Source organism: Strix aluco, chromosome 5, assembly GCF_031877795.1.
Source record: "Strix aluco isolate bStrAlu1 chromosome 5, bStrAlu1.hap1, whole genome shotgun sequence".
Classification (NCBI taxonomy): domain Eukaryota; kingdom Metazoa; phylum Chordata; class Aves; order Strigiformes; family Strigidae; genus Strix; species Strix aluco.
Window position 1 is genome coordinate 45027268 of NC_133935.1, and position 23555 is coordinate 45050822.

The 23555-nt window shown below is 38.5% G+C and overlaps 1 protein-coding gene across 10 annotated transcripts in view; it reads right to left on the reverse strand.

The window, feature by feature from the left end:
- Nucleotides 1–23555, reverse strand: part of NAV3 (neuron navigator 3) — a 562960-nt gene that overhangs the window by 54216 nt on the left and 485189 nt on the right. For 7 of the 10 annotated variants that reach the window (XM_074827171.1, XM_074827169.1, XM_074827167.1 and 4 more), the window contains 5 exons: nucleotides 17387–17525; nucleotides 13806–14082; nucleotides 10061–10766; nucleotides 7980–8468; nucleotides 1542–1583 (listed from right to left, as the gene is read on the reverse strand). In XM_074827171.1, the coding sequence (XP_074683272.1) occupies nucleotides 1542–1583; nucleotides 7980–8468; nucleotides 10061–10766; nucleotides 13806–14082; nucleotides 17387–17525 (1653 nt within the window). The remainder of the gene's footprint in view (nucleotides 1–1541; nucleotides 1584–7979; nucleotides 8469–10060; nucleotides 10767–13805; nucleotides 14083–17386; nucleotides 17526–23555) is intronic. The other 3 variants (XM_074827172.1, XM_074827168.1, XM_074827173.1) reach the window with 3 other exon arrangements.

A 23555-nucleotide genomic window follows, 5' to 3' on the forward strand; every position in this document is an offset into this window, starting at 1 on the left:
GACAATTTGGCAGTGGTCAAACATTAAAATGTGCAGGTAGTGTGGGTCTTAATCAAGAGACTGTTTTCAGCAATGTCTGCAATAGCCTGCTTCATTCAGCACAATCTCCTGCTGAGAAATGAGCACCTTATTCACCACTGTCATGAGCCATCAGTGTTCCCCAAGCAGCAGAACAGAAAAGGCTTTTGATATTCTGGCTTCAGGCTTGCGAGGCACAAGTATTTCTGCTTAGAAAGCAGATTAAATGAACATGTAAGTTCTCATGTTGTGCTTGGGGTTTTGTACAATATTTTATGGCATTAAAACATCTTGTCCTGATTAAATATTTACTTCCTTTCTCCTTTCAAAAAGACAGCTATGATCTTTGATTATAAATGTGGTAGAGCAGAGTTATCTAGTGGTTATCGGATCAGAAGGATGGCAAAATGAGAATTCAGGATCTGGATCTTGGACTGGGATCTCTGCACATTAAATCAAAGTGATGGTCTTTCTGGGATAACTGATCAGGTTTATATGCCTATAAACTGTTTTCCCACTCCATTTCACTTTCAGCTTTCAGCCACCATTACAGTTGTACAGCCACAAACCTCAATCATTCCATCATACCCTTGCAGGGTCCCCTCTATGCCTCTTTCATGTCTTTCACCTTTTCCATTCTCTCTGAATCCAAAATTGTTTGGGGATAACAGGAATTTTGATTAAATTCTTATTAAGGAACAACCAGTACAGAAGAGCAGAAGGTGCTTTCTAGTGACAACGTTTTAGCACTATCTTAAAATTTCATAAAATATTATTTATCAATAACTCAAGAGATTTAACTGTGTAATTTCAGTGACTGGAAGGCTGCAGAGTGTCTGTGTGTATGCACATATATCCTTGCTTGCCAAATCTCCTTCCTGGATTAGGGAGATGGTTTCCGTGCCTGATGAGACCAGACACGTTACCTAATGATCAAGAGGGTGGATGACTTCTGTTTTCTATGATGAAGACAGGTCTAATTAGTGGGGAATTAGTAGCAAAGTTGGACTCTGAGTATTGCTGGATATGGACCAAGAAGACTAGCTGGAGCAGGGCTTACGTTGTACTTACAAACCTTGGATATGAAAATCAGCATTTGATAGCCCTACCCTTTACTAGATCTTCAATTCAAATTGCATGAGTGTTTGCATTTAGAGTTCAGATCCACCTCTAAAACCTTGTTTTCTCAATAACGTTTTCAACAATTAGTCCATTGAATTGCAAAAGTATCTTGTTCTGTTTCCTATAGTTCTCCAGGATTCATTGCCTTTTAAGATTCATTGCATAAGGAAACTACCTTTAACAGGATTCACTTTCCATGATATATCTTGAAAGGAAATTTATTCACTAGACAGACTTTGAAAGAAAAAGTCCACTGTTAAAATCTAGGTTTTGTGGTTTGAATCTAAATACCAAGAACTCTGTTGTAACAGGATCAATAAAAGAAGAAAGAAAAGGAAAGACAGTGTAGAAAAGATTACAGGAAAACAGAGAAGCAGCAGTCATACTCAAAAAAAATATACCTTAATCCCTTTTTGGGTAGTGTATTTCTGTCAAGCTGCATGCTGTTAAAACAAAAAAAATCCCTAAGGACATACAGTAAACAGAATTACAAATTTTAAAGGTCTAGATTTGTGTGCATAACAGAAGGTCATTTAATACTCTTTAATTTATCTTTCATGATAAATCCCTGATTCTTCGGAGGGGACAATAGGACATGGACTGCTGCACATTCATTTTTCATCTAGACATGCTCTGGGATGGGTCAACAGTAATTTGGAGACTATCCAAGTGAGAAAGAAGTCCTTCCTTACCATTTCTAACCTCCCTACAGCTTCACCCTGCAATCTGTGCAAGAATCATATGGTCACAGTATGAATCTTTATTTTTCACAGTTGCCTATGGTATGCCAATAGATTTCAGAAAGAAATGAAAGTTGTGGCACCTGCTAAGAGACAGCATGACCTTGCCAGAAGCCAAATGACAGCTCTGCATGTAGAAATGCATGCTAAATATACAGACACTTTGCTTTCTGTTCTTGTGGATTGATGGTGGGGACAATGAAAAGTGGCACCAGAGCAATGTTATATATTCACGCACACATGGTGGCAAAGTGGGTGATTACCACAAATCTATGACTGGAGTTTTCCTAATTTAAACCCCATCACTAGAAGGGCACCCACTAGCATTCCTTCATTTGGGCATTTCTTCATAAAGGCTGGTTAGATCAGTCCCCAACTAGTGTGGGTTGAATTTGAACTAGTTATCATCAGGTAAGTGTTACAATTTTTTTTCCCTTAAGAACACAGTTCAGTGTCACTGTATGGATTGAGAAATGGCTTTAGAAAGTTTCTGTATTACATATCATAATCACACCTCTGAGAGCAACAGTAACTTAGGACCCCTCCTACCCAAGAAAACTCTCATGCCATTATTAAAGGACGTTTTCTATTGTGCTGGGGGTGCTGGGTGCCCTGTTGTCATGTAGCCTTGATCTGAGCAGGTAAAGGCAGTGAAAACACTGTTGACATTAACAATCCATTACCATTAAGGCTCAGAGTAATGGAAGTGAATCACTCTTACCACCAGAGAGTTTTATAGGCAATTTTACTGGTTTAATTAGGGCCCCGTTCCGCACAGGGAGAAAGCAAATGAAGGAGAAACTTAGCAGGATTTCAGCACAGGCCCAGCTATCATGGTCCATGTGAGAGTAGTCTTCTATCAGACAGAGGACTAAGTTTTCAGCATTTTGCTCCCAACATAACTAACAGGATCAAGAATGGTCAGTAAAAAGACAACATAAATTTGAATGCATGATTCATGTATTTTTTAGTTCCTTACAGAGAAGAATGGGGTTTTGATGTTGCGTTATGTACCTTTACACATCTCTAAATTTCAAAATAAATAAACATGATCATAACACCAGTTTCTTCTGCAAATACTTCAAACATCCTAATGAACAATACATTTTCTAATATTACTTCAACTTGAAGTTTTGTGTATTTCAAAATAATCTATAGCACATTATCTAAAAATAAAGGACCCAATCAGTGCTCCTTTAAAGCAACCCACAAGCCAAAAGTTACAACTCAGTCAGATAAATAGGCTAATAGTGACCATAGGATTTTACTAAAAAACTTTTGAATTCAGATATTCAAATGGAATAGGGGTGAATATTCCTCAGCATGAGCATGGAGTTATTGCAGCTACTAAATCTTGAAAAGATGTTTCTAGTTTTCAGATAATTGCATGAAGCCATTAACCACAGTTCCATGTAACTATTAATTCAGACTGAAAACTGCCCACATGTTTTTAGTATCTGAAAGCATTCCTCCACCAAAAGCTGGGTATAATACTTCTACTGAAACTGGACTTCTGGTAAATAGGACTGAGATGACCTCAGGGCTCAAAAGATTTCTAAAGATGATATGAAAAAAAGTCAGTCCTTTCCTGAAAGAAGCAATGCATACATGGAAATCTGTCTCTTTGGCTCAAAAGAAATATCAATATAAAGTGAGGCTGAGAATATAATAGTATTCCTGGTATTTTCCTTTGCCATGTCAATTGCAAAAAGCAGTCTTGCAGGAAGATGCATGCAGATGTAGGCTGAAGTTATCAAGCCCCCCGTATCCCCATTCTCTTTTGTGTATTTTGCACTGCTGAAACCATCTGCAAGTTCTCTGGAGGAAATTACAGGATGTCTTACAGTTCTCACTTTCTTACTTGCCCTTGGTGTTAGGGTTAACTTGGGAAAGGGACATAATGCCATATCCTTGGGCTATATCTAACTGTTGCAGAGCTGTTAAAGAATAAAACAAATTATTGCAAGCTAAGAAACATCTAGGGAGGTCTAGGACAGTCTGGGCTAAGCTGATATGGGTCTTATAAATGAGTTTCTACAAATGACTGAGCACAAGAAAATCTGATACATGATGCACTGTTTCACTCGTTAAAACCGCAACCATCAACTATGATGATAATTTAAAACAATTGCAAGTCTTGAAGAGATTAAGTGGTTTTCAATGCACTTTCATGGCCCTCAAAACTAAACATTCTTTTAAACTAAACCAGAGCAAGTCAGTCATGTAATTAGAAACCACTTCCACTCTGCTAATCTTAAAATGCAGCCATTATTGCTGATGAGACCACTGTTAATTCCTGTATTTCTGCATTTTTTTATGCATCCCTTGCACTCAGACTAAGCAGAAGAAAGACAAATTTGCAATGTTCAACAGCAATTAAGGGTTCAAAAGAACAATTGGTGGTGTGCTCACCTGGAAAATGTTATTAAAGCAGTGCTATTTCACCAATTAACCCCAGTAGATGGTTTTATTTTAGAGTATAAGTACCTGTATGATTTATTTTAATCCCTCTAAACTGTCCTAAGACAAAATACAAGTGTCCTCCCACACAGGGAGTTACACTGCTGTGACAACAGTAGACTTGTCTGAATAAATACTGTTAGTGCAAAACCAGCAAAAGTCCCGAGGGAGATGCAAATTTTGCTGAAAAAGAAAATATTTTGCTAGTATTTACTGAACCTATTTTCTGGTTATTACAATGCAAAATAATCTAATTGAATGACACAGAATTTGGCTGGAGTGAACTTTGACGCTGTACAGCAATTGTCAGGGAGCTCTGCGTTTATACCCTACCATCACTTGGTTGGTAGTCTAAAGACTGGGTGTGGGCAACATCTGATCATCTGTGGAGGGATGTATTTGGGCTAATGAGGCAGAGACCTTGGAGATTTGCTGTCTCCACTGCAGGTGACCGCTTTTTTGGAGGCAGTCAAGAGCTACTCTCCTTAGCAGGAAACATAGATGAACCCTGAAATTTGGTCTCATTTTCTGGGTTCTTTCCAGTTGCATCAAATCAAAACTTGATGTCCCAAAGTCTTCAAGTCAAAGCCTTAACATGAAAAAGTAGAATGGGATAACTGCTTTCTAAGACTTACATTTGATACTTTTAATTTTCAAAATACTGGGAAGATGTTTTGTCCCAGCAATGGCACTACAACCCCTCAGACACTGTCTCCTTTGTGCAAAATACCCTCATCATTTTCCGTTTTGTGTCTGTGCAAATATATCCTGCCCTGTTATATCCCTTCAGGCTAATAAACCATTGATCACTAGTCTTTGATAACCCTTTACCAATCACTCAAACACCTTACTTTATTTTCCCTCATTTGCTTATAAGAATGTTATTTGAAATAGCACCTAAAGTTTTACTAAGTTCAGGATTTCTTACTGTATCTACCAATTCCTTTCCTCTGCTCACAAAGTCTGTTTTCCTGCAAATGAATTAAATTAGTCTTATTTAAAAGGCTGTTAATGGCTAATCCCATATTATCTGTTACTTAACCCATTTTATTTAATATTCTCTGGATGTGTCCAGGAACAGAGGCAAGGTGTCCTTGCCCATAATCCCCTCCTCCTCCATCTGAGCGCTCCTCCTCACTCCTTCCTCAGGACAGACCCTTTGAAACATCTTCTTCAGTCCTAATGACTGCAGGGTTATTTCAGACTGTGTCTGAAGCAGGGATGTGAAAAGTTCATCAGGACCAGTAAACTGGAGTAATCTTTAACCTTTTCATTCCCTCTTAGCATGCTTGCCATTAGTGATGTTTAGCTATCAAATTGCAGTTAATGCTTCAATGAAGCAAAACCGTATTTGTTTGTATTATCTATTATTAGCTCTCTCTTCTCTTTCAGTTTTCCGTAAGCTTTCTCTGCATAGACTTTATGTCACTTGCTAGTTGTATCTCATTTTGTATTTTGGTCTTTCTGATTTTGTCTCTATATTATATTAGTATATCTCACTATACAAACTGCTTATTCAGTCTTTAGCAAGCTCTAGAGTGACTGAAGAAAAAGAATAAGTCTTCGCAGACAACACCTTATGCTACGCCAAGCTACAACTAATATTGCCAGAGGCATCTCAAATATAATCTGAGTTTACAAAGGAAAAAGGACATAATCTGGTGCCAAACATATCTGTCTCTAACATTGGAAACCAATGCTTGTGTTGTGAAAGAATGCTTTGCTACATGTAGGTTTTACCGTATAAAACAGTTTAGAAATTACACAGCACTTGTAACAGACCTTTCAGAAAAATCAAACTGCAAAAACCCTATTGGGGCTATAATTCAAGAAATGACACTGTTTTCTCTAGGTACATATATTTGTTTTGAGGCCAGATCAACATGATAAATGGCTCTCTCTGGACTCAATCATAATATCCCCATATGGACAAATCTGAAACTTAAAAATATTGCCAAAGGCAAAGTATTTGGAACCACTGAAATTAAGTCACTGAACAAATACATAAAGTATTAGTAGTGGGGGTTGCTCAGGAGCTTATGCCAAAACATTAACATTTTAAATGTGATGTTTAACGTCCTTTGTATAAATATGATCTTTGGCATAAATTCATACTCTTCCACATCATTCTATTGACCTCATCATCCATATATGTAGCACTAAAAATTAGTTAAGGTTTTTATAAGTTAAATATTAATAATTAACTTTCTAAGAAATATTGTCACATTCAGTTTTATGGCACACAATGGAAATCAATATTTAAAAATTAAAGGCACAGTGCAAATTACAAATTACTCATGTATCAGCATATTTTTAACTACTGTTGTTATCATACTTTATATTGGTACACACATATGTTTTATAGTGTTGTAATTATATTAGTAAGAGGTGTGATTTTAGCTGATATAGTAATACTTATGAATGTAACATAAGAAAATGAAATGTGCAGAGAGTTTCCATCTAGATTTGGCAAAGAGTTGTTTAGGGTTTTGGTTTTGTTTGGTTTTATGTTTTTAATGCCGATTCATTGAAAGTGAAATCTTTCCATGGAAGGATTGGTATTGAAAAATCTCTGGGTTTATATAAAGGGAAAAAAAATATATCTTAATATTGCATCTAAAAGATCTTTTTTCCTTTAAATTATTGTGTTGCTAAACAACTAAGTTTCACCTTCAAACATTTAAAATATTTCTGGTTGACTCAGTATAATTTTCCTTTTTGGATCAAAGGCTAATGAAACATTTAATATTGACTTTTTATTCCTCATGTGAGATAATAGTTTCATTGTCAAATCTTGAAAATTTTCACAGGAAGTGAAAATTAATTACTGCCTAGCAAAGATAATTTTTTCTCTCTTGCAAAAGTCAAATAAAGTCTCACAAAACAAAACCAAATCTTGGTACAGCTGTGACAGGGTGGTTGCCCCTCTTTATAATATAACTTAAAAGGTAAAACACTTGCATACCAAAAAAATCTTTAATAGAGCAGAGAAAAACACTTTCTTGCTTTTCTTTGTCTGTTCCAGACACTTCCCAGGATTGTGCATATAGCGAGGGTCTTATCTTGTAAACTGTCTCCCTGCCAGGGAAACTTCATTTTAGTAAGGATCTGTGTAATGATTACCATGTAAGAAGCAACTTGTCAGGACTGAGTATTTTAAGGCAAGACAGGTGAAGGCAAGGGCCCACCAGCTCTGTCTGTGCTTTGAGCTAATGGGAAGAAAACTGGTGGGGTCCCACTGCTGGAGAAGATTTGTTCGCAAAAGGGCAGTGATGACAGCTTTGGAGCTGCCAGTTTCTGGGACAGCAGTAGATCCAGCATGCAGGAATCATTATGTAGCTGTTTAGATTTGCCTTTCATTAGACAATTTTCCCCTTTTGTCTGGTTGTTCTCTAGAACAAGGGAACCAAAACAACTTCTCGAGATTAAAAAACTGCTTGTAAAACCTTAAAAGGCAGTTGATTCCACATCCAATGCCTTTCAGCTTTCTTTTCTTCCTTCCTTCCTTTTGTACATAAAGGACTAAGCTGCTAATTAAAGTGTCCCTTTAGGAAAACAGGTGGAGGGTTTATTTTTTTTGGCTCCTGTCCTTTTGCCTCTCACTTGTTTCGTGGTCACTGTATCTATAGGCAAGCTCACCTTTCCGAAAGAGTAGATCTGACGCTTCCAGTCCTCATGAGCAGGCTCTGAACCTCCTGAGTGCTTGTTGTCAGTCCAGAGAGAGAGCCATGATGGCTAAGAGGAAGGTCAATAGACTCGGAACTGGTGTGAAGGCTAGTCATGGACTGGTAACTTGGTGTGTCTTTACTGCCCGCTGAAGAGCTGCTCAGGTTTGCAGCCCACACAAGACCACCTGATGTGAAAGAGTGCACTGAGGCGGGACTGGAAGCCAAGGAGTGACTTAAGCTTACAACATCTGCATTTAAGTCCGAAGGTTTACTGAAGAGGGGGCTGCTGCTACCACTTTGCCCACCTGCACTGCCCATGCTGCCTGTGCCCGAGGATGGCGATTCCAGGCTGCCTTGCCGTGCCAAGGTGGTACTAGGGCTGGGCATTGCCGATGTGGGTTTCACACCTTCAGTACTGGGTGCAGAGGCAGCTTTACCACTTGCCTTGGCACCAAACAACCTAAATGTAAAACAAATAGCTTTAGAGAAACTGATAGCCACATTAAACATTCATGGCGTAACATCCTAAGAGCCAAACTACACATTTTAAATTACTGCTACTAAAATCATGCCTACCTAGCTGATCAATTGCATCGCAAAATTAAATTCACTTAACCATATCACAATTATCAGGGTTTGTTTCATTAGCAACAGCTCTCAATCACTCTTGTTCAGGTGTGCTCTTTGCACATACAGGCCCTCCCAGAGAGAGGTAAAATAATCACATTTTTGTCTTATTAGTACATAAACAGATTACACTTTCACCCAAATTCAGTAATTAAGTGTTCCCACAGCTAAGTCATTAGCTTTTAAACCCCTCACTTCTGAAATCCGCTAAAACAACTGCAACAAACACTTGCAAAATCCTTCATAGTTTAATAAACATCTTAGTATTTGTGTGAAATTTCCCTTTTGTTGTTCTTTTGCACAGATGGTCATGTGGTTGTTGGTCATGTGGTAGCCATTCAGACAGAATAAACTGCACCAGAGCTAAATGGGCTCGGTTTGTCTCCAAGAGCAGTCATGACAGAGGTGTATTTCACATAATTGCTTCCAGCAATTCTAGAGAAGAAAATTCTACAGTGATGAAGAAAAAATGAACCCCAAATCCTCTAAAACTGTTGAAATAAAAGGGCATGTGATGACTCAATGTCTTACTGGAAATATTTGAAGCTGCAGTTAAAGTGCAGCTCATAAATGAGTAAGAAATAAATGTAAAACTTACTGTGATATAAAGTAAGCATGGCTAATAACATAAGAATCCATTTTACATATTACCAAGCCCACAAAAATCAGCTGCAGCTCCCCAGCAGCCTGGAGGTGCTGTTTTGGTTACTAAGCACAAGAGGGCACTATTGGCTTTTTCTCCAACACTGCAAGTGCTCCATCCCAATTTATACTTCATCCAGATTTATACTTCCAAAACCGTTACAATAGGGCATTTCCAATTCAAAATTAGCTTTGTTAATGTTTGTGACGAAAGATGTAACAAAGCTGCTAAGATAATGAAACATTTGTAGCTGGAGCTGCAAACAATGTTAAAGTAAATACTTTATTATACTTTATTATATATTATATATAGACCTCTTCAGTTCTCCGACCAGGCTATGACATCGCCTGTTACAGTAACAGAATGTGCCTGAATGAGGTGTCCTTCTTCCCTTTGGGTGTTTATCAGAGTATTGAGAGGGAACTTCTCACGTGCCTGAACTTAGAATCATAGAATATGTCAAGTTCGGTTTGGAAGGGACCCATAAGAATCAGTGAGTCTAACTTCTAGCTTTCAAACTGTTGTGATGGGACTGTACTTAAAATGCTCAAAGCTCAAGGAACAGCCATTTCAGGTCTGGGAATGTATTTAGATCTTAGAGAAATAATTATATTGTATGAAAAAATATTACCCTTTGTTTTTTTTGGTTTGTTTTTTTTTTTTTGTACTTGGTTCTCTGTGGCAACATATGCCCTGAAAAAGCTTTTTGACCAGTACTTCAACACATTGAAAATCCCTGCTTTATATACTGCAACTTCAGGAATTCATAGAACAGCACTAACCTTCGAAAGGTGGGGGAAGCGATATCTGGGTATTTGGATCCCGGCTGCCTAAGTCCAGGTGTGCCAGAGGCGCTTGCTGAAGTTGGGCTGGATTTGGGGGAACTGGACAGCGAGACGCTCTCAGAGTCAGACACGGCCACTTTCTCTTTTTCCTTGTCCGTCTGGTTGATGGTGACAGGGCTGGACCGCCCAGACCCAATCTTGCTTGGCTCTCGCAGTTTGGTGGCAGCAGCACCTGCAGACTTGCTGCTGACGTTTGAGTCGATGCTGCTGGTGCTGGAGCGGTGGCCACCTCTGCCGGGGATCCCGCTGCCGCTGGATTTTGATGGGCGAGGCAAACTTCGATACTGCAGGGTTGTCTTCGAGTTCACATGCAGGACACCATCATCCTGGTTCTGGGAACCATCTAAGCTTGTTTTCCGTCCTGCATTGGACTTCCCGCCAATGGCTGAAGATTTTGGCATTTTTCCTAGAGTCGCGGATCCGCTTGTGATGGTTGCTCCACTTGTGGTGATTATGGTAGAAGATCCCATCCCAGACTTCTTGAATCCAAAGGACCCCGTAGCAGTTGATCTACCAATGCCAGAGGGAGGCTTTTTTCCTTCATCACCGCTGCTTTTTCCTGCATCCGATGGAGACCGCTGAATGGAGGCTCCTTTCAGGGGAGTTTTCACTTTTTCTGAAGCTTTTGCATCATCTGTTTTTCCTAAATAAAAGTAGAGTTGAAAAGGTCACTTGTGTTTAAGCTGTAATGTCTCAATATCTAATTTTAACACTATATCGTTACAATTTCAAATGAAAAAATACACAAATAGAAAAATTACCCTGAGAAAACAGACCAATTTGGTCTTTAGTCCCCCATCAGCAGTCAGTAGCAGGTACAATACATTACAGGTAAGCATTAAGTATCAAAAGCTTGAAATTCCCTTAGAACCTCCCCTTTCATATATAGGTGGAGAACATAGATGTAGAAAATTATTCTGAATGAAACATATGGAATTTTATTTGGCTTTTTTTCCCCCGTTAATGCTATTTCTATGTGTAAGAAATAATATTGAAAATAAAACATGACATGTAATTAACATTTCCAGAAGTATGACATTAATTAGGCACGTAGAAATAGTGGTACTTACTGAGTTCTTTGGTTTTTATGGATTACATTTTTTAGCTTATAACTAAGCTTGTTCTGGTTTAGTTATACAAAATTATCAGGGAGTGATTATGTTATCATGGTATGAAACTTCTTGATCTATAACAATATCAATTACATGAGTTAATAGTCTTTGCCACATCCTTGATATCTTCTCAAGATTTTGATTTTATGAGAGGCTGTCTTCAGCACTGCACAGACACATACCTATTTACCATATATTTCTACATAATGTTATTGTGACATTCAGGAAAGTTTAAATAAGATATTCTCTTCTATCTTAAAAGAAGATACCCTATTCCTATTTTACAAACAGACAAAAAATGCCATTTCTCTTCTATTTTAATTTCTCTTTAAGCATCTATTCTTTGCTCCTAATAAGGAACAAATATTCAGCATAGCAAAGTTTTGAATTCACTCTTCAAGTGATTATGGAAGTTTTGGAGGTGGGTGGCCTAATTTTTTTAAGGAACTTAACTGTAATAAAGAGCAACACCTACAAGTCAGAACTAAATCCACTCATGTTTTCATCCAGTGCACATTTTATGTTATTGAAGTGCTAAGGCCTGGACAACAGGCCCAAGCCAGAGTTGACCTGTAGATGAATCCTGTATATTTTATAACTGATAACCATCGTGCTAGTAGGTATTGTACTAAGTTATAACAACCCACTTATGCTGATGTAAAAAGTGCTAAAGCATTGAAATACTGCAGCCTGAACAACAGGCCCCGAGCCGAAGCTGCTAACTTAATATGTAATCATTAACAAAGTATGTAAGCTCACTAGTAAAAGATGCAGCTTAGACAGAATATAATCACTAGTGAGGATGAAATGCTGAGAGAATGTATCCAACTTTCCTTGCTCAGCCTTGTTCAAGGCTGAGAACCCAAGTGTTCGGCCTTGTTAGAAACCCCCCTGGTTCTCCCCCCTGAGCACTGGCCAGGCTTTGGGTGGAATCCAACAGGAGGATGAAACCAGATGTTTCCTCTCAAAACAAAGGTGCAAGTTATTCTAGCTTGCTGATTTTTAGTATATAAGGCTGGACCCACTCACAGCGACTTCGGATGCCTCACCTACGGGTGGACGCACCACGTAGGATTTCCCACTTGCCGGGACAGGCTCTCCAAATCCTCGCTGTAACCGGGGCTCCCCAGCGACTGCGGATCTGGCTGATGATAACGTATGCAAATGGTGATGTATCTTTCTTAATCACTATTCTCTCTCTCATGTAGTAATGATTTGATGCATTACCCTGTATTTTCCTATTTGTTTGCTTTAAGTGCATTATTCAGTCTTTTCTTACTGCATGTTTTCTGTATTACTCTGTTACATTATTTAGTTATCACCAGTAAAATACACCTACTCTTTTCACTCTGGTGTCCGAGTTTAGTTGGCATCCTTAATCAGCAAAATAGTTATGTAAACACAAGCACACGTCAAGATATGGATCAGACTCTTACATGGCAAACACACAGACTATTAGTATATGCCTAAAAAATTAAGACCTCAGTTCTGTGTTGCGCAGTGGCTGCCTGTTCATCTTCAGCAAAACATATCTGAGAAACAGCGTGGCATGCAATAAACCTTTTAGTAACTCTTTTAGTTGGTATTACAGGGGTATCATTTCTGCATCCATGTGACCACTAACCATGGCAATGCTCCTCGGGAATCTTATAGACCAGAGGCTGACCAATGTTTAGCAGTTCCAAATTGCAAAGAAACAAAAGAGGCTCACAAAGGATTTGAAGTTATTCTGAGGAGATCTTTGCCTTTACAACTGGGAGTTAAAGCATGCCCATGCAGTATTTTCTTAAGACATGACAAAGGTCTAGAAAATGTCCTACAAAGAATCAATATTTTCCTAGTAAAATGATGGATTGGATGGTCTTAATAATGATGTCTTCCACCAAGTTTGGATTTTTTGCTCCAAAACTAGATTGCTGAAGCTCTTACTACTCCCGAGAGGCCCTTCAAAATTAGGTAAGAAGTCATGTCGCACTGAAAAGAGTCTGTAAAAATGTATTTTTTTACAATTTTTTATCTCTTAACAGTGTTCTATAGAATACCCACAGTATCTGGAATGTGATAATCCAGCTTTAGTTCAGAAGCACTAATTTTGAGTGCTCTCACTTGAATGCTAATTTTTTTTTATCTCAGTTTCTAATCTTTGGCCATTTCTATGCAAATGTACAATTATCAAAGGCACAGATTTTCTAGAGAACAAAGATAAGTCATAGATGACTCCAAAAATGCTTTTTAGAATTCCTTAATAGAAGTTGACATAGTCAAATTATAGTAAAACAAAATGCAATCACAGTTTTTTGTTCTTGATACATTTATGAGCGATTAATAAATTATGAGTGTGCAGTGAAGCAAACTAAGTTACAGAGATGAACAAGTTAGTATATTATTACAGTCTTGACTTGCAGTCATTTATGAGAACTACCAATATGTTTACAGTTCCTAATGTCTGTCACACATTTATAATATCCATTATTTTTAGCCCACTAAGGATTCCTTACTGTTTATAGATGAATTCTAAGTATAAAGCCTTAATTTGCAATGCTGTAACCTGAATTACAGAAGTTTCCTACCTGGGGTCTTGAGCGTACTTGTTCCTGCTTTGTGCCTGGACTGAGTTGTTCCTACTTGTGCAGTCATGCCTCTCCTCCAGGATCCCGTCTGTGAAACAGAGAGAGATGCTTTCTGCCCCCCTTTCTCGGACTCTTCAGACAGCCCTGAGGGAAGGCCTTTCCACTTGCCACTGCTGTCTACACTGCTGTCAAAATCTTCCTCTGGTTTCTTCAGTTCTTCAGTGCTGCCCCAAGTTTCGCTGTCTGTAACTGAGCGCTTCTCTGAGTCTGTCTTCAGCTACAAGAGATTTGCATGAGAAATGGTCAGTCTCAACATCTTCAAAATTTGCTGATTTCTTAAATCACGGGAGGGGAGGAGAATAAGCATACTGATTTATATGTAGCAAGGGCCATGGAATCGTCCCTTCTAAAACATTAATATCTTGATTTCAAAAGTTTAAGAACATTCCCATTTGGGGAAGACATTTTTCTTTTTTCTTTTATTTCAATTCTTTCCTTCATAGATAAACCATAATGAAATGAAATATAATTTATTCTAATAATCAGTGGTGATACTCTGTTGTTCCTCAGCTCCATCTGAATTTCACAAATGAATCACTGTGCTGAGAGGTTTTACTAAAAGCTTGAATGAGGGAATTCCTAAATATACTACTAAAATCACCTCAGTCTGGTTTCTTGCCTTTTCCTACCCAAGCCTTCCACTGACCTAATTAGGAATATTGCTCCAGCAGCACTGAGTATGTTGTGCCACCCGTGAGCAAGGATAACATCTTTAGCAAAATTATCAGTGCCACAGCTGATGGCTTTTCTACTGGTTTGTCTCCACTGAAATTAATTGTTTCCAACAAGCAACTCACTCTAGCTATATCAGCTAGCAGAGCAGCTAGAAAAGAGGCTTACACAAGTACTATCCACCAGCAGGGTCAAGGTAAGCAGCTGGGGTCACACTTGCTCTGCAACTCATACCCATGTGGAAGATGCCCCAGTGAGGACCTAGCACCCCTATGGCATCTGCTTTCCCTGGGGTGTACTAGTAAGGGTGTGCTGCAAGGAGCAGCCCAACAAGACAGACAGTGTAGAAGCTGTGAAAGTGGCTTAAATAGAAATGCTGGAGAGACTGACTCTACCCTCTGTGTTTGACAAGACTTGCATTCTTTGTGCTGACAGGCTCTTCATTGTAACCCTTCCTCCTGTGTTCTCCTGCAGCCTCCTGGCCTCAGCCTCAAGCCTTATTTGCACATCATCATCTCACCAGTCCTGCTTACCTCTGCCCCTTTAACAGAAAAAAAGTGGTGCTGCTCTCAGGTATCACCACAGCCTTATCCTCATACAGCCAACCTAAGTGGGACTGCAAACTGGGTTGCATTCAGGGGAGGGCTATTTATTATTGTGTTGCCACAACTCCTTCTCCACAGAGATCCGTCTGTGGCTGTTTCCTAGGCACTGCTGTCCTAAGTAGGATTAATACTGATTAGATGACCGACAGAATAATCAGTTGCTGTTTACATATTTGTCATTTGAGGCATACAAAATGCAAAAGCTCTCTGCACTTCTGTAATTTCATATATGCTTTGGAAATGCTAGCACAGATTTTGGGTAAGGATTGATGGGAAAAGAGCCCAAGCAAACATCTACACACATATTGCAGGGTCCTTCAGAAGAGAGTTTTCATTATTGTTACTGTTAAAACATGTGCAATGCTCCCAGAATTTTCTCATAAAAGAATGGTCATAAACGCATAGCTATACATTTTTAAAGCAAACTGCATCATTTCCAAGAAATGACAAGTATAATACTTTCTAAAAGCCTCTCTTCACCACTATGGGATCTGATAAGCAATGTTAATCCTCTTTTAATAAGAAAACAACAACAAAATATGCAATTTCTGCCTCAGGCCATAGGCAGCTTGCACTGCTCTGATCACTTAAAAAGATTGCAAAAAGGATCTCTGTGTTCACGAGTATGTCTTACACCTGGAGAACCGCTTGCAAATTATGTATTCTGCTCATCTCAGCTTCTGACTGAGATTGTAGGCTAGTATGGAGTACAGTGTGTTCTGATCAATCTGCTTGGTAAAGGCAGACCTGATAAAGGTTCCTAGCCTTCATAACATAAAGCAACTCTCGCAGGAAAGCAACATTTGAACATGTGCTGCATCTCTGTCTATCACTGAGCAAATTCCAAATAGTATCTGGCTGAGCAGCTAGAACATGAGATCACTTGAATGAAAAACACACAAAGAGTTAAACAGTCAGCCTGAGATTTCCCAGTCATGATGATGATGATGCAGTGGAACAAGTAAGCCAGGACTAGCTGGCCATCACTGTGGATGTGAAAGGGGAGAAGCTGATCTCCAGTTAGCAACCATGGGAGATCCTGATGAGGTGGGAAAGGCAAGGGTAAGGGCTCAAGAATGCTGGCATCTGTGTGAGTATCCCTGCATGTGTATGTCGCCAGTCTGAAATCTATCCTGCTGTAGATTAATCTTCATTCCCAAAGCAACTTTATTTCCCTATTGTCTGAAGGAAATGACAAATATGTGTTTTTCTCCTGTTGACAAAGTCTGCCACAATATATATCTACAAAACAGATCTCACAATTACAGGCACTGGCTGCCTGCAGGAGTCTAAAAGGAATTGGGAGTGTTAGTCTTCTGTCCTGAATACTTGACATCAAATCACCAGAGGCAACAACTCTTCCCTTATGCTGAGTGTTCAGTCTTGAAGTTCCCTGCTTGTAAACAGCAGATGACATGGCAGAGAATACTTTTCTATTGGGACTAACTCTTCTGTTTTTCTTTCTTTTCTGGGGGGGGACTGAGTCCCGCAAGCATTCTGTATTGTCTTTTTCATCACTTGCAATTTTTAGGGGAGCTGGGAAGAAATACTGGGATACCTGGCACAAGGGCTTTATATATATATATATATATATGTTATGTATATAGCTTGTGACTGTATGCTGCTCTGAACTCTATTTTGACACTATGCATTGTCAGCTTGTGGGCCCATTGGACACTTTCATTCCTGGACCTAACTGGGGAGAAGAGAAGCTCTGCCACCTGTGGGCTCCTTCCTTCAGCCTCTTTCTCCCAGTGGAGAGAACAGGTAAAGGACAGCACAGCCTACGTATCTCTTCCCTGATACGTGTCAGCTCACGAAAGACAAAAACTATCTTATTTTAAATTGTGCTATCTGTTGAAAGAGATATTCCAAATGGAATGGAGTGAGTAGAAATCCACCCATCACAGATTCATTCATACTGTGGTCTTTTATGTTAGGGTGCAGCAGGGGCTGGGGGCTTCCTGGGGCTGGGACCAGTGGGTGCTCCCCCAGGGTGGGCAGAGCAGGGTCTCACCAGCTGGCACCTTCAGCAGTGGGATGTGGCCTGGGAGCAGGGCATCTGAGACATCAGTTCACAGGTCAGGGTTGGGTCAGTGGTGTCCATGGGCTTTTTACACACAAGTGTGATGGAGGAGTTTGTAAAATATGAATATTTTTATATTCATTGATACTAAACATTTTTCTTTGTTCTCCTGCACACTTGTGGGGTGTTGCAAGAAATGGCAGTGAAAAGGTACACACCTGGGCATGAGTGTTCTTCCTTGAAGAGGCAGTTATATTGGAATAAGAGCTGACAGATGAGGTGGTATTCAAATCATCCGTGCTGAGGTTGTCAAGAGTGTCACTGAGGCCACTACTAACTGAGCTGCTGTCATCCCAGCTGTAGAGAAAGGAGCACATATACTTTACATACTGAGTGTCAATAGGCAGAAAGCATCTCAAAATCAATAGATGCGATTACTTATTCTTCAAGAAGTTTACCAGAAAATTTTCAGTAATATTTCCTAATGTACAATGAATATGAGTTTTCAGACATTTTAATCAATTATTCACACACTGTCAAGTAGTTGCTTGTTTCATTAATGAAAGACCCAGGTGCATTTTTAAAAGTGAACATCAGGTCTAAGCAAGCACTAGTGTAAGTCATTAAAACAGGTTGTTTCATGCTTCATTGCAATCACATTCAGTACACTGTCAGGGAAATCCATTAAACCTACCTGGTATTGCTAGCCAAAGCATTATTAATAGCTTGAAGAACACCTGATGGATTTCCAGGCTACAGAAAGATAAAAGGATTATCTCTTCTGCAGTCTAATCAACTGTCAGCAGAAAGCCAGTATTTCCAGAAGTTTTATTTTCTTGTCTTTGGCCTTTGTTTGTGGCTGCAATGTCATCAAAACAGGATTCCCTGACAATACAGTCACCCGAGTTGACAGAGAACACGTTATACATCTCTCAAGAAACACAGGCTGTCAACTCTTCTGTTTTGGGAGACTGAGACAGAGAATGCAAATGAGAGAAAGGCTATTCTTATAGAAATGTCATTTACCTGCTTTTGCATGGAAGAGAGGTTGATCTGTGTTTCTCAGACCTTTGTCTACACAATTGCTTCTCTGTGGTGCTACATTATGACTCTTAGCTTATTGCCATATACAGCAGTATACTCTGTTTTTCTGCATCTCTACCTGTTTTGGATTATTCCCGTGATGCAGAGTTTGAAAAATATTCAGCTTATCACTTGCAGTGGGATTCATCTCCTATAGTTTTAGCTATATAAAAGTTAGGTATGTCATTTAAGCTATCTACCCAAGTGCCCTCTCTAACCAGTACAAAGAAGCAGGCTTCTCTAGGAGGTAATTAATCTTAAAATGTCTCAGGTTTGTGGGTTGAACTGTCCACTGAAGGTGCCTCTTTCTGTCTTTCCCTCTTCTAGAGAGGAGAGGGTTAATGAAGACTGTTCTAAATACATAACTTCTGGAGAGACAAAACTAGGTGACATGTTTATGTGTGCTGATAAAGCTCAAAACACAAGAGAGTACATAATATCTTTGTTTTGCTGTAGCCTATGTCATGAACCGTCTTTTACAAAAAATCTAAATTTCAATCCTACAGTGAAGTTAAAGCTCAGTACTCTTGCTACTAGTCATTCAGAGCAAACAAGGAAAATATCTGTGAATCTTTATTTTACATGTAGTTTTTTGAAAGGTTAAATTCACTTGTCCACTTCTTCATGGAAGGCTTTAGAAAGTTATAACAGCAGTGACAGTGAACTGCATAGTATAAAATGTGTGCTGATGCGCCAGAAAGTTCAGTGCACTAGTCTTGTATCATCGCAAGTGCAGCAAGCATTACCTTCATTTTGCAAAAGGTAGAAAATCACATTAGTAAGCCAGCTCAGTGACAAGATAAACATATTTCAGAGGGCAAGAGTTTATTACCATTCTGCACTTTCCACTGTTGAGTACAATGTCTACAAATAAATATGTCCTCTGCTACATTTCCAGGTAATATACACGAGTGATTTAATAATAAAATTTCATATCTCAGCAATTATAATATAATAACTTATAGGCTGCCCACATTCATCTAAGAACCATCTCTGAAGCACTAGTCATTTATACTTTCTGTATTTTTCACTGTCTAATGTGATACGGAATTTCATTGATGCTAAAAGCCATTATTCAAATACTATGTACCACATGGGAATATACCTTGTATAACACTATTTAGACTGAGAACCTTAAAGATGGATAAAAACATAAATAATATTAAATGTGGTTAGGTTTTAGAAAAGACAATATGCCCTCATTAAAAGATACTTTAAAAAAGGGAAAAAATCATAAGCCAGATGCAAAATGAGATATATTGGGTACTTTCACAAACATGAACTTTTAATGTATGACATTCATGTCAATTAATACCTGACCATCAGTTCTCTGAGTCTACTCTAAGACCCTAGGGATGAAGATCAACGTTTAATTCTGTTTCTCCATGTTTCTTTGTTATTTTGTTCTATTTTAATTTTTGGTACTTCATTTCATGCTCATTTTTCTCTGTAAGAAGATTCACATTTTCCAAATTCTGAAATAGTTCAGCCGATTCACAAAATATAAACATGTTCTCTACAGCTGAAGTTTTCAAGCAAAAATGACTATGATCATGTTTCCTTTCCCTTATGGCTTCTCTGTGGTGTTTCACCACTCATCACACTTCACTCACCAGTGGATTATTAGTGGCTTCTGGGAACACTCATGGCCATCTTGTAAGATGTATCTTGGAAGATTATTTTGACACCTCCACTACTGACCTGTCAGAGTCATCACTATATTTGTCTGGATTTTTTTTCGCTTATGATAGGTGCTCAAAATGTCTTCTAAATTTGGGGGCTTTCATACCCCCAAATTTCTGCTAGTATTCAGTATGACTGTAAAAACAAAAATATCCAAAACCTTTCTTTCCTGTATGGCATTTTTCTAAGGAATATTACAGAAACTGATTCTTACTTGAAACAATGTTTTGTACCAAACTTCTGAAAATACGTAGTAAAAAGGGAAAAATCCAGCAAAACAGACTGTAGCAGCCACCCTTTTGGCAGTGAAGGTCATTGTTCTGTGCTTATTTTAGTGCATTGTCCAGAGTTATTTTAACTTGTTCATGCAACTAAATCTTTTATCTTTCAGTACTTACTATTTCTAATTTTTCAGTCCTCTTTCTCCATGTCTACATAGTATAGTTGCTATCAGATGAGTTAATATAACTTTTGGATAATGAAGATGCCTGGAAAAGATTCTTGATGATTCATAGTAATTTCTCATTTAAACAAGCAAATGTATGACAATCTGGTAAAATTAGATGTGCATCACCTTGAGATTGAAAACCCATTCTTGGGAGTCTGCAGCAAATTCTCACTTTAATTTTTGTTCTTGTTCCTCCTACCCCTCATCAAAACAATCTTCATTGTCAAACTACCTAAGGAACTTAATGCAGGCTTTTAATACACTGGCTAAGATTAATTTTTCATTTTCATTTCATCTTTCATTTACTTCTCTCTTTCTCATGCATTCTACACAGTTTATGACAGGTCAGGTTAGTACTGTTGCTTATTAATGCCTGACACCACTTTGCTTTTTAAAACCACAATAAATATAAACAAAAAATATTTAGAACTGGCAAAAATCTGTTGGTTGGTTTTTTTGTTGTTGGTTTTTGGGTTTTGGTGGTTTGTTTTTGTTTTTTTTTTTTGTTGGGTGTCAGCCTTAGGTCAATTTCTTTAAAAGAAAATGACAGCAAATGCAGTTCAGCTATCTGGGAGACTGAGTGAACTTTTTCTTTGAGAAATCCCTGGATCCCAAGAGGAACTGGTGAAGAACTTTGAAATTCAGCAAGCCATAATATTTATATTAAGGATATGCATTTTGCTGTTTGTAGGAGAAATCCTCTCAAATCTGGAAAATTTACAAATCTCTTCAAAATCACTGTTTGCATATGCCTGACAGAAATTTTTTTCAGCTAACTGGCCAAAGGTTCCTGCCTACCCAAGCAGTTCAGCTCAGCCTGCTATGTGTTGCCCAGTTCTGTGTTTAAATCGGCAAACGGAGAGCAAGTAAACAGCCCAGCAGTCACTATTCTCATTGTGAATGTATGTAACAACACAGTTTTTGATAACACAGCCCCATACTATTTTTTCTCTAGAAATGCTTCATTAATTTAGTGCTTATAAGAGGTCTGCTCTAGGGATGAATCTGTATTTTGCATTAAAGCAAGCTGACTTCTGTCATTTTTCAGAGAACTTGAAGGACTTCTGTAACAAAAGGGACTATATGAAGCACGATTGAAGCCCCTGGAGTACCAGATTCCTTGCAACCTGCAAGATATTAGGTGACTGCTTTAATCAACATTTTTAATAAGCCAGATACCAATAAAGAGCTTCTAATTTTCTGTAGAGCTTAGCATCTGACTTGCAAAGATGTAATGCATGCAAATGTGTGCTTTGAACCTATAGTTTGCTGCAGGGGGTATCTTAAAATTTAGGTTCCCAGCAACTCAGACTGCATGTCAAAAACCAGCAGCTATTTTTGGCCTTACTATTGCTATACCTCAGCTTTCCATCTGTAAAATGGACACAATACATGCACAAATGAGTTTGAAAACACTGTCTCTGATAACTGTTGATACTCAGATACTACACTAAAAGCACCTTAAAAGAGCCCCTTTTTCTTTAGAAAAATGTTCAAATGGCATATGATAAATAAAATAGGGGGCCTTACATGATAAATAACAAGGAATGTACAAAATGTCAAATAAATGCTTTAAAACTGAACACCCTCAATCTACACATTATATAAAAGGACTCTAGAGATTGGGGGATGCTGTTGACCAAACCGTGGTTGCCTGAAAATGTATGTGCACAAGAAATCTGAATTAAGGATACATGGGCAACCATTTTGTTACTTCTGGGTGCTTTTACAACCTCATTAAGTTCTTTTCACACAGCATGAGTAACATTCAGCTTTATCAACTTTATAATTCTGATAATTATTCCACCACTTCAGTCATACACAGGGCTGAATCTAAACAGGGAAGCTGTACTGAAGTAGGAATGCTCCTTCGCCTTGGGAGCTAGAAAAAGTATGCCCAACCATGTGATAGGCATCAAGGGATGGCTTCCTTCCCATCCCCTGGTTAGATTTATGGCCACTATGCTACAACCTTCATTCAGAAACATACCTCATGCTTTTGAGTTTGCCCAGGCTCTTCGCAGTAACATTAACAATAATATTTCTGCTTAGATCTGTGTTTTTCTTTGATGCACTAGGTGTGCCTATGAGATTATTTGCACTAGCTAAAACTCATACCCTAATTGTAGCCTGTATCTTTCAAATATGAACAGTTCTTGCCCATATTGAAGCAAGAAATAACACTTCTGCTGAAGAAGACTTCCACATTGTCTCTAATTGCCATAGGTGGCTATGAATATTGTACAAATCCCAACACTCCACAAATTGCTCCAAATACTTCAAGCAATGTTCCAACTCCTTGATTGTATCAAATACTCTATGAAGTTGAGAAATCCACAACTTGCTATCTACACAATCGGTTAGTCTCCACTGCCATTCTTTGTCTTGCTTTCATTAGTGTACATTAGTACTGAAAAGATCTCTCCATCATAATCCTCTCATTGACCTTTCCACCGCATAGTTGTTCTAGAAATAGCAAGGTGTCTGAAGTCAAAAGACCTGGTGCTTAACATTAATATGTAGAGCTGAACAAAGATTATAAATGTATTCCCACAAGTATTCCCTCAAATGGAAAGATAAATTGCACTCAGCTGTGCTCATGACACTTTTGTGTTTGCTTTCCACAAGTATTTGGTTTTCTTCACTTGAATATAATCCAATTCTGAGTTCACACACTGAAGTCTATGAACCAAATGAGGAATATTTTATATGGGATAAGACATTATTTCACACAGCAGGTGGGCAAGCAACAGCTCTAGGGTAAAGATGCAATGAAACAAGCCAGATAGTACTTGATCATACCTATATAATGAAGACCTGCAGAAATATGCAACAAATTTTTCTAGATGTTTTGCACGATGGCTGAAAATACAGAATGCACTGAATTGGGAGGACAATGAATCCCGAAGGTACATGACAAGAAGTGGTACTAACAACCTGTGTTAGCTCCACGGATACCTAAAATATTTTCCTTTCATGGTACTTGTTTCAGAAAATCAAGGCAGTCTCTAATTGCAGACAAGACACAGTGGAGCACCCAACCACAATGATTGTTCCCTCCATCCTTCCTGTTTCTATTTTCAGCATTTTCCTACAAGCCCTTAAACTTGTCAGCTTAGTGAAGTCCACCATACTGATAAGCTGGGTCAATGCTTGGAATTTGTTTCAACATT